This window comes from Leopardus geoffroyi, chromosome D1, assembly GCF_018350155.1.
Source record: "Leopardus geoffroyi isolate Oge1 chromosome D1, O.geoffroyi_Oge1_pat1.0, whole genome shotgun sequence".
Taxonomy (NCBI): Eukaryota; Metazoa; Chordata; class Mammalia; order Carnivora; family Felidae; genus Leopardus; species Leopardus geoffroyi.
Window position 1 is genome coordinate 6,344,230 of NC_059329.1, and position 13,106 is coordinate 6,357,335.

At 51.0% G+C, this 13,106-nt stretch overlaps 1 protein-coding gene across 1 annotated transcript in view; it reads right to left on the reverse strand.

Annotated features, from left to right (window-relative positions):
- The window catches only part of SLC35F2 (solute carrier family 35 member F2), a 57,106-nt gene extending 44,261 nt beyond the window's left edge, over positions 1-12,845 (reverse strand). Inside the window, exons 1-2 of the mRNA XM_045486546.1 lie at positions 12,736-12,845; positions 12,068-12,364 (exon numbers count right to left, since the gene is read on the reverse strand). Of these exons, the coding sequence (XP_045342502.1) occupies positions 12,068-12,364; positions 12,736-12,845 (407 nt within the window). The remainder of the gene's footprint in view (positions 1-12,067; positions 12,365-12,735) is intronic.
- Positions 12,846-13,106: the final 261 nt, after the last annotated feature.

The window sequence follows — 13,106 nt, forward strand, 5'->3', positions numbered from 1 at the left end:
TCGGTTCGTGAGTTCAAGCCCCATGTCAGGCTCTGTGCTGACAGCTCAGAGCCAGGAGACTGCTTTGGATTCAGCTCACTCTCTCTCTGTCTCTCTCAAAAATAAATAAACTTAAAAAAAAAAACTTTTTAAAAAAGAAAACGAGAGACGACATAATACCGCTCTATTCAACAGCCTCCCTCTGTTCTCCGATCTGTGATTGGTTGAAATGAGAAAAGTGTGAAACACGTCTATAAATCACCTAGTTTTCCGATACATGTCCGAAGAGGACCGTGAGTCCTGCAGCCTAGATGCGGGGAGGGGGCGGCGTTAAACTGTGGTCAACATGGGGCGGACTGGCCTCTTCGCTCCAGGACCCTCCCCACCCCCAGATGCCTCTGAGAATTCTACGAGGGACACCAGTGGGAACACACTCCAGAGGTGAGGAACGGCAGTTGAGAAGGGCCAGCATGGTGGGTGCAGGGAGGGGTAGAGTAGGTTCTGAAGGACGAGATGAGCGTGGGGTAATAAGTGCGCCGTGTTTCAAGAGTCTGGATGATGAGAGTTTAGCACACGCCGCCCTCTCCCCACCCACCCCGGTCTGGCACAGGCATGGAAGAAAACAGACTAACCCTGTTCTCAACAAGCAGCCAAGAAGTCACAGCCCATAAAACTTGAAATTCCTACTGCTTCCTGCCCACGGAGGCCAAATCACAAATTTCGAAGGGCTGTTTTTTCAACTGCTGTAAAATCTAAATGAGCCTTCCTGTGGATCACCACAACAGAAATACCGTTTTCAAAAGCGAAGGGTTTTATTTGCTTATTTCTGTGTGTGGTTTAAACTGTCAAATGTGATCCCGAGGTCAAGACAATCAAGCAGTCTGCAGTTCAAAGCAGGAAATCAACAGCCAGTCAAAGCGCAGACAGAAAATCCCGGTGTGGCTGGCTTCCCGACTCCAGCTGTGTCCCTGCCCTCCGTGGTTTGGCACTTTAACCTCCTCCAGTTCCGTAAAGTAATCAATCCTGTTTTACCCACACCCGTGGTGAGCCGGGTGTCTCACGAATACACTCATCCAACACCAACCGGGCACCAGAAAACAGCAGCCTAAGCCTGATCTAAGAAAGTTCCTGGCACTTGCCCTGCAGGGAAGGAGAGGCGGGGGCGGCAGGGAGATTTCCTGTGATCCCCTCAGCACTCCTCGGGGCTCACACCAGAGAAACTCACTCGCCTCCTTCCTCAGCTTCTACTGCTCCTGATGAAACCCAACCAACTCTCAAGCTTCTCAACAGAATTGCCTCTTAATATTAAGCAAGGAGAAGTAAATTACCATTAGCAGGAAACCCGATACAAGCTCCAACTTCTTCAGCTCTCCAGGGGGATCCTTAAAATCCATGCAAAGTGCACTGTGTACGGGGCCAACGGGTTAGTACAAAAGCAACGTGCAAAACACGGTTCTTCCGAAGACAACAAGGGTATCTCTTCCAAGTGGAAACACGTGAGGCCAGCAGAGACCCACCTGCATTAGCGATCAGGAACATGCAAATCAGAGATAGTCTTTCCATTCATCTGACTGTCACAACTTTAGAAGTCTAATAATACCAGGTGTTAGAAAGGATGCATGTTTCACAGGATTTCTCCTACTCAGCGGGAGGGAGTATAAGCGATACCACTACCCTTGTTTGTTTGTTTAAGTTTACTTATTTTGAGAGAGAGTGCACACATGAGTGGGGGGGGGGGGCAGAGAGAGAGGGGAGAGAGAATCCCAAGCAGGCTCTGCACTGTCAGTGCAGAGCCCAATGTGGGGCTTGAACTCACAAACCGTGAGATCGTGACCTGAGTCAAAAGCGAGAGTCGGACGCTTAATGGACTGAGCCACCCAGGCACCCCGGTACCACCACTTTGGAAAAACAGTCTGGCATTCTGTGAAGTTGAACAGTTAGTTACATACCCCAAATCTAGCTATTCCCCACCAAGATGCTCCATATGCGCATGTGTGTGTATAAAAGAAATGCTTATCTGTGATTGATAGGGGACCTGAAGAAAAATGTTCCTGGAAGTCCTGTTCACTACAGGAAAAAACTTGGAGAAAACACAAATGTCCATTAACTGAATTAATAAAGTATGGCATATTCACAGCAAAAAATATTATAGAAAGTCAAAGGGAGGGTTTTTGCAGCATTAGGCAATAGCATGCGTGAATCTTGGCAGTGTGACACAGAAGGGGAAATAAATCCCAACAGGTTAGCTATAGCATGATATCCTTTTAATAAAGTGAAAAGAAATGATAATGAACACATACTTTTTAGAAACACACAGAGGTACAAAACTGTAAAAAAGAGAGAGAGAGCGAGCGAGCAAGGGAATGGTGAGATTATCTCTGGCTGGGGAAGGAGAGTGGGAGAGGTGTGGCCAGGTAAGTTACCATCACAGATTCCGGTTTTAGGGCTGCTGATGGGTTTGCAGAACTTACTGCACAAAAATAGTAGTTCGGCCACTCCTGGGTCCACCGTGAACGTGTGTCATGAGCCAGGGATTATGATTACTCTGCCTCCATGCAGCTGGAGTCTAAAATAGAAACTAAATGAGGGGCGCCTGGCTGGCTCAGTGGGTGGAGCATGTGACTCTTGATCTCAGGGTCATGAGTTTAAGCCCCACGTTGGGTATAGAGGCTACTTAAAAAAATAAAATAGGGGCGCCTGGGTGGTTCAGTCAGTTTAGCGTCCGCCTCCGGCTTTCAGCTCAGGTCATGATCTCAGGGTTGTGGGTTTGAGCCCTACATCAGGCTCTGTGCTGACAACATGGAGCCTGCTTGGGATTCTCTGTCCCAATCTCTCTCTCTCTCTGCCCACGCCCCACGCATTCTCTCTGTCTCTCAAAATAAATAAATAAGCAAATAAATAAATAACTTTTAAAGTTTTAAAAATTTTTAGTAAAATACAATAAAATACAATAAAATAAAAAATAAATTAAGTGGGGTGCCCGGATGGCTCAGTTAAGTATCTGACTCATGGTTTCAGCTCACGTCAGGATCTCCCAGTTTTGAGTTCAAGCCCCATGTCAGGCTCTATGCTAATAGAGCAAGGCCTACTTCAGATTCTCTCTCTCTCTCTCTCTCTCTCTCTCTCTCTCCCCCTCCCTCCCTCTCTGCCCCCCCCACCTGAAAAAAAAAATATATATATATATAATTAAATGATGCTTCAGGAAGACATATTATATTATATATCCTGTGACTTTATGTACTCTCTGGCACCCCTGGGGATATAAATAGCAAAAAGCTTGAGGGGGTGGGGGAACCGTGCTAACTGTCCAAGGTCTTTTTTTTGTTTGTTTGCTCCCCAACTGACAAGAGGCAGGGTAGTTCAGTGGTTAGGAGCACGGGCTCTGGGGCCAGACTGCCTTGTGGGGGAAGAGGTGCAAGCTAGTTGCAGTCCTTACTACTATGTGACTATGACTGTTGGGGAAAATACTTGACCTCTCTGTGAATCCTCTCCCACATGTGTCAAAGGGGGCTGGCAATGACAGCATTATAATGCTCACCACAGCAAACTACTGTAAGGATTACACGAGTTAATCTACCCTGAGATTCTGGAAGACTGAGGTTGCTGGAAGTGCACCAACTAAGCTTTACTCAACCAAGTCTGGCTTTTATTATTATTTAAAAAAAATTTTTTTCTTTTAACATTTATTCATTTTTGAAAGACAGAGGCAGAGCGTGAGCAGGGAAGGGGCAGAGGGGGAGACACAGAATCCGAAGCAGGCTCCAGGCTCTGAGCTGTCTGCGCAAAGCCGGGTGTGGGGCTCGAACTCACAGACCGCGAGATCATGACCTGAGCCGAAGTTGGATGCTTAACTGACTGAGCCACCCAGACACCCCTCTTAGATACACAAGCAATTACTTTGGGAGGCAATTTGCTTTTTCCACAGATGTGACTACCATTCAAAGCATCTCTGAAAACTCCTCTTCAAAAATAGCCTAATTTAATTTCTTCATCGGATTTACCAAATCTTGTTGAAAAAAGGTTATTACCGCTCCTAGAAACCAACTGCTACCATTTCAGTTCAAAGCCAGGCACAAAGTAAGTAGCAGAGGTACTTCAAAGATGAACTAACATCTAGGGGCGCCTGGGCAGCTCAGTTGGTTAAGCATCTGACTCTTGATCTTGGCTCAGGTCATGATCTCACGGTTTGTGAGTTCGAGTTCAAGCCCCGTGTCACTCTGTGCTGACATCTCAGACCTGCTTGGGATTCTCACTCCCTCCCTCTCTGTTCCTCCCTACTCGCACACTCTCTCTCAAAATAAATAAACATTAAAAAAAACAAAACAAAACAAAACAAAACAAAACAGGGGCACCCTGGATGGCTCAGTTGGTTAAGTGTTGGACTTTGGCTCAAGTCATAATCTCGAGTTTCTTTGGGAGTTCAAGCCCTGCATCAGGCTCTCTGCTGTCATCACAGAGCCTGGAGCCTGCTTCTGATCCTTTGTCCCCCTCTCTCTGCCCCTCCCCCACCCATGCTCTGTCTGTCTCTCTCTCAAAAATAAACATTAAAAAAATTTTTTTTAAGAATTCTTAAAAATTTTGTTTAAATTCTTTTCAAGGCATTGTCCCAGGCTGGTGATGATTACCTATTATGTCATGATATGGTAAATGCAAGGAGTTAGGACAGAAGGCACCTAAGCCAAGATGTGTGTGAAGAGAGACAAGGGAAAAGGACCACCTGACTCAATGTCCAGACTCTGGAAGCAGCCATAAGAGGTCGGACAGGGAAAGCATCCACCAGGGAAGCTACAGGTAAAGGTGCAGACTAAGGTGTGTGGCAGGGGAAGCAGAGGCTTGTTGCTGTCCCCGGAACACCAGGGAGGTGATGTTCTGGGAGGTGGCCCAGTACGGGGAGCCTTGGAGTTCGCCTCGAGAAGCCTGGACCTCACCAAAGGACCAATATCGCATGACTACACTTACATGCGGGATCTAGAATAGTCGAGTTCACAGAGACAGAAAGGACAATGGTGCTTATGGGGGCTGAGGGACGGGGGGCGCGGAGCTAGTGTTCAAGACATACAGAGTTTCTGGATGGGATGATGACTAAATTCTGGAACTGGACAGCGGTGATGGCTGCCCAACATCGTGAATGCACGTGACGTCACTGAATTGTACACTTAACATGATTCAATTGGCAAATTTCATGTTACATATATTTTACTACAATGAAAACGACTAAAAGTACAACCGTTGTGTTCAGGTAAAGGAGGACGGCGGGCAGGGAAGATGAGGAGGGATGGGACAAACGGCCACAGCTAGAGCTCTACCCAGTCACCCGTAGCGCTCAGACCTCCCGTAGCTCCAGAACCCTGTCCCCAAGCATCTGGCTTACAAGTCCGACTACAAGGCAGGCAGACCGACACACCCGGCGCGTGCCAGAGACCGGCCCGGAAGCCCACAGTTCCTATTTCCCAACTTGCCCCCATAATGGACCCTGAGGAACCTCCAGGGAACCCCAAGAGCATCCCCGTGTTTGCAGACCCAGTGCAGGTCCGAAGCTTCAGCCTGAACACAACGCAAGGGGATTTCTGAAACGGTAAAGCAGGTCTGGTCGTCAGAGGCCAGTGAAACTGTCATGGCCCACGTCTCACCAGCCATGCGCGCTTGGGCAAGTTACTCGCCTGCCATCAAAGGGACCAAAAATACCTGTATAGGACCGCCTACGACCTGACTGACGAAGGTGAGGAAGACGTCCGATAAGGGGTGAGTTCTTCTGTGCCGGCAGCTCCCGACAGTCTCTGGTTTTATCTGACGTCATCTGGTTCCTGCACGGGGATGGGACTGGGGCACGAAGAGGCACAAACGGAAGCTACAGGAACTGAAGGGGAGAGGGGGACTCCAGGAATGTTCTGCAAGTGCTGTCGAGATGGGGAGTAAGCCCTGGCAGTCAGCTCATATTTCCCCAAAGCAACCCGGAGAAAGGAGCAGAGACAAGAGGAACACAAACGTTGTCTGCAAGTGGTCTGCCAAGGGAGAGGGCTACAGCCCGGGGCGGAGAACAGGCGGAGGCCGCTCAGGGCGCCTGGGAGAGAAGCTGGCGAAGTCCACCCAGACCTCTGTCCCACGCTGCACGGGGACAATTACTGCCTGTCCCTTGCCCAACGCCCTGCACTATTGAGAGGTTCATAAAAAGGCTCAGGCTGTCCAGCCAAAACTCATTCCTCCACCCACCCCTCCCAACTCTCAGGGCTAATGGGCCACAACCTCAAGAGACCACCTCCTTCTTCCCCCAGAGCAGCTGCTGATAAAGCCGAGGTCACAGAACAGCCTGCAGGGCACGACAGAATCGCAACCAGCAGGATTCTGTGAGGCCCAGGGACTCTCCATCCTGGGGCTCATCCCCTCTCTTCTACTTAAAGTCACCTGGAGGGACTCACACCTGAGCCCGGCCTCTAGCTCTTCCCCAGGACATAAGGGGACGCGTAGGGGCACACTCATCACAGTTTGTGGAGGCCAGGAGCAGAAAAGTACTTGGGTGGGGCCACCACTGGAGGACCTCGCAGTCACAGAATACTCTATGGCAATTAGTTAGAAACAATAGGGCTAAATCAGAGGTTCTCATCCAAGGGGGATTCTGTCCCTCCAGGAGACATTTGACAATGTCTGGGAAGATTATTGATCGTCACAACTCAGAGGTGGGGTGGGGGTTGGCTATGCTGGCCTCTAGCGGGTAGAGACCACAGGATGCTGCTACACCCTACGCGTACAGGACGGTCCCCCAACAAAGAATTATTCCACCTAAAATGTCAATAAGGCTGATTGAGAAACAACGAAACAGATGGACACAACATGACTACGTTATAAACATACAGCCCTGAACGGAAATGTATCTTATTTTATTTTATTTTATTTTATTTTATTTTATTTGAGACAGAGAGAGAGTGCGTGCGTGAGCAGGGGGAGAGGGGCAGAGAGAGACAGAATCCCAAGCAGGCTCTGTGCTGTCAACGAGGAGCCCAAAGTGGGGCTTGATCCCACAACCCCGGGATCATGACCTGAGCTGAAATCGAGAGCCAGCCGGTCAAATGACTGAGCTGTCCAGGCGCCCCAGGAGTGTGTGTGTGTGTGTGTGTGTTAAAGAGATGTGATTACAATAAAATTCCTACTGGGAATTAGGGATTCACTCAATCATCTGATGTTCACTGTGCATCTATTATAAGGTAGGTGCTGTGCTCGGCAGAGTATGCAACAGTGACAAAAAGTAAGCAGGATCCCTCATGTCCTGTGGTCAGAAGAGGCGGGTGTCAATTAAACAATCTCACAGATGAAAGTGCAAAAGGAAGGAGATATTTTGGAGACTGGGATGATCTAGAGTTTCCTAATCCCACACTTGCACAGGCCACAAAAAGCCCCTCGACTTACACCTCTGCTTAAACAACACCACAGAACAACACCCTCGGGCAGAGCGGCAGACCAGCTTCAGACTGCCGTGCATGCAGTGCGCACTCAGTAGATGTCTGTTGAGTGAATACATGAAGGAGGTGTGGTTCAACACCACCAAATGACTCGTTCAAAAATTCCCAGGCCTGGGGCACCTGGGTGGCTCTGTCATTTCAGCATCCGACTCAGGTCATGATTTCACGGTTGTGGGATCGCGAGCCCTGAGCTGGGCTCCTTGCTGAGCATGGAGCCTGCTTGAGATTCTCTCTCCCTCTTCCTCTGCCCCTCCCCACCTCGCACGTGCGCAAACACATGCTCTCTCTCTCTCTCTCTCTGAGATTAAAAAAAAAAAAATTCTGGGCCTTAACCTTTGAAACAAAGAACGTGAACAGAAAGGAGGAGCCACAGGGCCAAGCCCTTGGCTGCACAATCAGAGGTGTGCTCGTGTTCACTGACCGACCTGCCTTTCCTTACATTCTCTGGGACCTCCAAGCCTGGACTGCCCTTCCTCCCCTCGTTCACCTGGAAAACCCTTATTCCCGCTTCACATTCCTGATCACCTTCCCTGCCGAGCTTCCCAGCGCCACCTCACCCTGGTGAGCTCTATTTCCCCCTCCTTTGTGCCATCTGTACTGTGTGCTGGCCTCTACCACACGGGTCATAACCTCTTACCAGAACTCGATTTCTCTTGGAAACACACACTAAATCCCATTCAAGTCTGCGGGCCACAGAGTAGTCTAGAACCTGGAACATCACAGACGCTCCAGGATGGGCAAAGGAAAGAACACATGAACACACGTCCTGCACTGTGCTACAAAAACAGGGGCGCCTGGGTGGCGCAGTCGGTTAAGCGCCCGACTTCAGCCAGGTCACGATCTCGCGGTCCGGGAGTTCGAGCCCCGCGTCAGGCTCTGGGCTGATGGCTCAGAGCCTGGAGCCTGTTTCCGATTCTGTGTCTCCCTCTCTCTCTGCCCCTCCCCCGTTCATGCTCTGTCTCTCTCTGTCCCAAAAATAAATAAACGTTGAAAAAAAAAAAAAAAAAAAGACTGTGCCCTCGAAAACCTTACCAACTTCGACAATAAATAAATGAAAAGATGTAGAAAAATTAGTAAGAATTGAAAACTAGAATTCTAACGGTGCCTGGGGTGGCTCAGACGGTTCAGTGCCCCACTTCAGCTCAGGTCATGATCTCACGGTTCTGTGAGTTAGCGCCCCGCATCGGGCTCTGGGCTGTCAGCGTGGAGCCTGCTTGGGATTCTCACTCTCCCTTTCCCCCACGCATTCTCTCTCTCAAACATATTTAAAAAAAAAAGAAAAGAAAACTATAATTCTACATCAACACGATACTTAAAAATAATAGATTACTGTACCAAAAAGTCTCTTAGTATAATCCATCAGACATCCTCATAAAATTCAAAAATAAAAGACTAGAAATAAACACAAAATATAAAGATATAGTTAGTGGAGCGTAAATGTTTCTGATCTTTTTATTTTTTTTAATTTTTTGAATTTTTAAATCTATTTTTGAGAGAGACGGCATGCATGCAAGCACACAGGTGGGGGAGGGGTGTAGGGGGAGAGAGAGAGAGAGAGAGACAGAGAGAAGGACAGAGAATCTCAAGCAGGCTCCATGTTCAGTGTGGAACCAGACGTGGGGCTTGATCCTACAACCCTGGGATCATGACCCGAGCCGAAATCAAGAGTCAGACGTTCAACCATCTGAGGCACCCAAGTGCCCCCTGGTCTTCTTTTTATATGTGTCTGCATATTGTATTTAAAATGAATGTAAACTCATTTTTCATCAGAATAAAATTCTGAAAATAAATATAACCCCAAAAAAAGCTTACCATCTATTTAATGGGAAAAGGATAAGTAAGTGAGATAATATTTAACGGTTTTTGCTACAGATGCAAACTTGATAGTCATTATAACAACCATGCTTTTTTTTCCATACATGAATTAGACTGTAGGTGTTAGGGTGTAAGTTGCTAAATATATACAATAAAATAAATATCCTCAGGTACTCCTGGAAACCCATATCCCATCACACTATCTGTCTTTGAGTTAACAGCAATAAATGACAAAAGCTTAAATTACAAGCAGAGTCCACTTGGAAACGTACAGTGCTTCTCATCATGAACGCCTGGCACATAGTAAGTCCTCAATAAACTGTTATCGAATGAGTGATCTGACATTCTTAACCAAAGGAAAAAAAGTATCTGTTAGTGAGGCAAGTATATCAGGAGTTGGGGTTACCTACAATACATGCCTCTGATAATGGTAACAGGCCCCAAATGTTTCTCCTGTGTTCAGTACCCAGTTGCCAAAAAGGCTATTCTTTCCCCTTTTTTGTAAAAGGAGTAGAAAAGAATCGTGTCCCTCTACATACAAACTATCTCTCCTTGTACTATCCACCCACTCACCAGCCTCTGCCCATCCCCATGGTTCCGTGGCCAAGGTTAGGGATCTGCGAAGCCAAACTCAAATTTGGGAGGTGAGTTTTAATACTGAGAGTTTAAAATACTGAGTATAAGGAATACTGGATATCTGGTAAACTGCACTTTTCTTTTTTTTTAATTTTTTTTTTAACGTTTATTTATTTTTGAGACAGAGAGAGACAGAGCATGAACGGGGGAGGGTCAGAGAGAGGGAGACACAGAATCTGAAACAGGCTCCAGGCTCTGAGCCGTCAGCACAGAGCCCGACCCAGGGCTCGAACTCACGGACCACGAGATCATGACCTGAGCCGAAGTCGGACGCTTAACCGACTGAGCCACCCAGGCGCCCCTAAACTGCACTTTTCTGATTGCTGGATCAGACAAGGAAAAACTACAAACCAGAATCCAAGGTGTGTGGACGGTTGCCAGAGGTAGGAATGAAAACCTTCATGAACAAGAGTTCTGCCAACTGAAAAAAAGCTTCCAGCCCAATATCCTCGGAATAAAGACGGATAAAGGGGAGAGTGCAGCGAGTGTGCCAGAACGGAAGGGAAGCCTCCAGAACCGTCATCCTTCTTCTATTCACTCACTGATGTGGTAGGGTTGTGAGAGATAGAAAAAGGGAGAAGACTTAATTCCTGCTAAGGATTGCGTCCATCAGGAATATGAGATGGCCACAAACAGCTTTCACACAAGGAAGAAAGTAAAAATCCATAAAGGAGACACAAAAAAGTGTGTTCAGAGATAGAAAAACATCTCATCTTTCTATCTAAATATGAGATTTCTTCTATTTCTTCTAAATATGAGAGGGGAGGATGCACTCTCCCCTTTATCCGTCTTTATTCCAAGGATCTTGGGCTGGAACCTTTTTTTTTTTTTTTTTGGTTGGCAGAACTCTTTTGTTCATGAAGGTTTTCATTCCTACCTCTGGCAACCGTCCAGACACCTTGGATTCTGGTTTGCAATGTTTCCTAGTCTGATCCAGTACATTAGATACTCCTGACCACAACATACCAGGATTTTGAAAATATTAGAACGTTAGGAGGAAAAAAAGAAATGACTGCTAATCCTTGCTAAAGGATTAGAACATTCGGAGAAAAAAAAAACAAAAAAAGAAATCATCGCTAAGCCTTGTCATTACATCTCGCTCAATGGGTATCCATCTGGCACACTGTCTGCCCATCCCCGGGCCTCTGGCACCTCGGGGTACGCCACCCCATTTCCCAGCCCCCAGGAACGGAGGGCTAATGGTGGCTAACGACTGATGGATACAGAGCAGTACCACGAGCCAGGCCGTGGGCCCAGCCACGTAATCCTCACATTCTCCCTACAAGGTGGGAACTGTTATTGTCCCCATTTTACAAACAGGAAAACGGGACAGAGACAGGTTAAGCGACTTCCCCAAAGTCACCCGATGGGATCAGAGTGCAGAAGAACCGGGCCCTGAGCCATTGCCCTACCCTGCCTCCCAGCTGACAGCCTGTGGACGTGCGTCAGGACCTACACAGCTGGACGATCCAAGGCGATTTGGGCCCGACTTTGCACAGGCGATTATTGCGAACTACACTCATTTCCACGACGAAAATGCACACACCATTCTCGACCCGGTTTTGAAAACGAGTTTTCACAACCTTCAACGGGAAATGTGCTTTGTTCATCTGAAGACAAGTAAATAAATAAAGGCAAAGGCCTGTTTCACGAGGAGCCGGGGGCCAGAAGTTGTTACGGCCCAGTCTGGCCGGGGCTTGCGGGCACCACCCTTTCCTGGCCATCCCATGGCCTCCGGCAAACGGCTAAGCCTCCTTTGTCCACCAGCAGAGTGGCTGTGGGAAGAGTGCCACCTCATAAAGTGGTCGAGGTGACATGACAGCGTCCACAGAAACGGCTGAGCCCAGCACCCAACCCAGCGGACACTCGGTGAACGTGCGAGTCCAGAAGGCACGGCCTCCCTCCAGTAACCCCATCCCAGGCGCTGCCGGTCCCTAAGCACATTCCTGCTTCCCGCAGAGCACGGCGACACCGGCGGCGGCTGGGGGGGGGGGGCGGCCCCCCGCCGGGAGGGCCGTGCACCCCGCTCAGGCCCAGGAAGGAGGCAGGCTGCGCACGACCTCGCGGCGGCACCGCGAAACTTAGCCCTGACTCCTCACTTGGGTGAACTCCCCGGTCAAGGGAGAGGATCGCGGGCCGGGTCCGACGCGCTCGGGCGGCCGAAAGAACGCGGGCTCGCCCACCTGCCGCGCCGGAGGCTGGACACCCCTCCTTCGCAACATCCCCGGGGCGTCCGGCCCCGGCCCGCCGCGCAGGGGAGGGGGCTGGGCACCGGGGAGCGACCCAGCCGCGCCCACGCGGCCGACTTCCCCCAAATCGTCTCACACGCAAGCCCACGATTTCCAAGAGGGCGCCGAGGGAGGAGCGCGCGGCGCTTCACAAAGCCAGGTGGGCGGCCGCGTCCCGGCCGCACGTGCCGAGCCGCCGGGACCCGGACCGGCCCCCGAGTCCGCGCGGCCGCCGCCTCCGCGCCGCCCCCCCTCCAGCCCGCCACCCCGGCCGCGTGTGCCGAGCAGCCACGTGCGCGCAGGGGCCCCGGCCGCCCCCGGCAGCCCCACCCCTGCCCCCGGCAGCCCCACCCCTGCCCCGGCTGCCCCCGTCGCCCCCCCCCACACCAGGTGAGAAGCTGGCTTTTGAGCCCGCTCAGCAGGCTGCACGGCACCCCCGCTGCCCCGCCCCCGCCCCTGGCACACCCCACCGCCCCCCGGGCACCCCCGCACTCACCAGATAAAAAGCTGGCTTTTGAGCCCGAGCAGCAGGCTACCCAGCCCACCCCACCCCCCACTGCCCGCGGGCACCCTCGCCCCTGCCCCCGGCACAACCGCCCCCCCCCCCCGCGCCCCGCACTCACCAGGTGAAGAGCTGGCCTTTGAGCCCGCGCAGCAAGCTGCCCAGCCCCCCCGCTGCCCCCGGGGCGCGCGGCTGCGGGGCAGCGGGTCCCGCCGGCGAGGCCGCCTCCATGCGGTCCCCTGCAGTCTGGGCGCCCGGAACCCCCCGACGTGCCGGGGCGGGGAAAACCGGCGGGGGCGGTGCCTGGGCGGCCGGCGGGATCCGACCCAGTGCCCGCGCGCGCGCGAGCTCGCTCGCGTGCCTCCCTCGTCGGGCTGGCTGGGCGCCTCCCCTGTCAGGCCCGCGCGGCCGGACCGGACATTTGCAGATCAGCGCCTGGCGCCCCCGGGGGAGCTGCGGGTCGCGGGGCGCTGTCTGCCCCCGCCCCGGCAG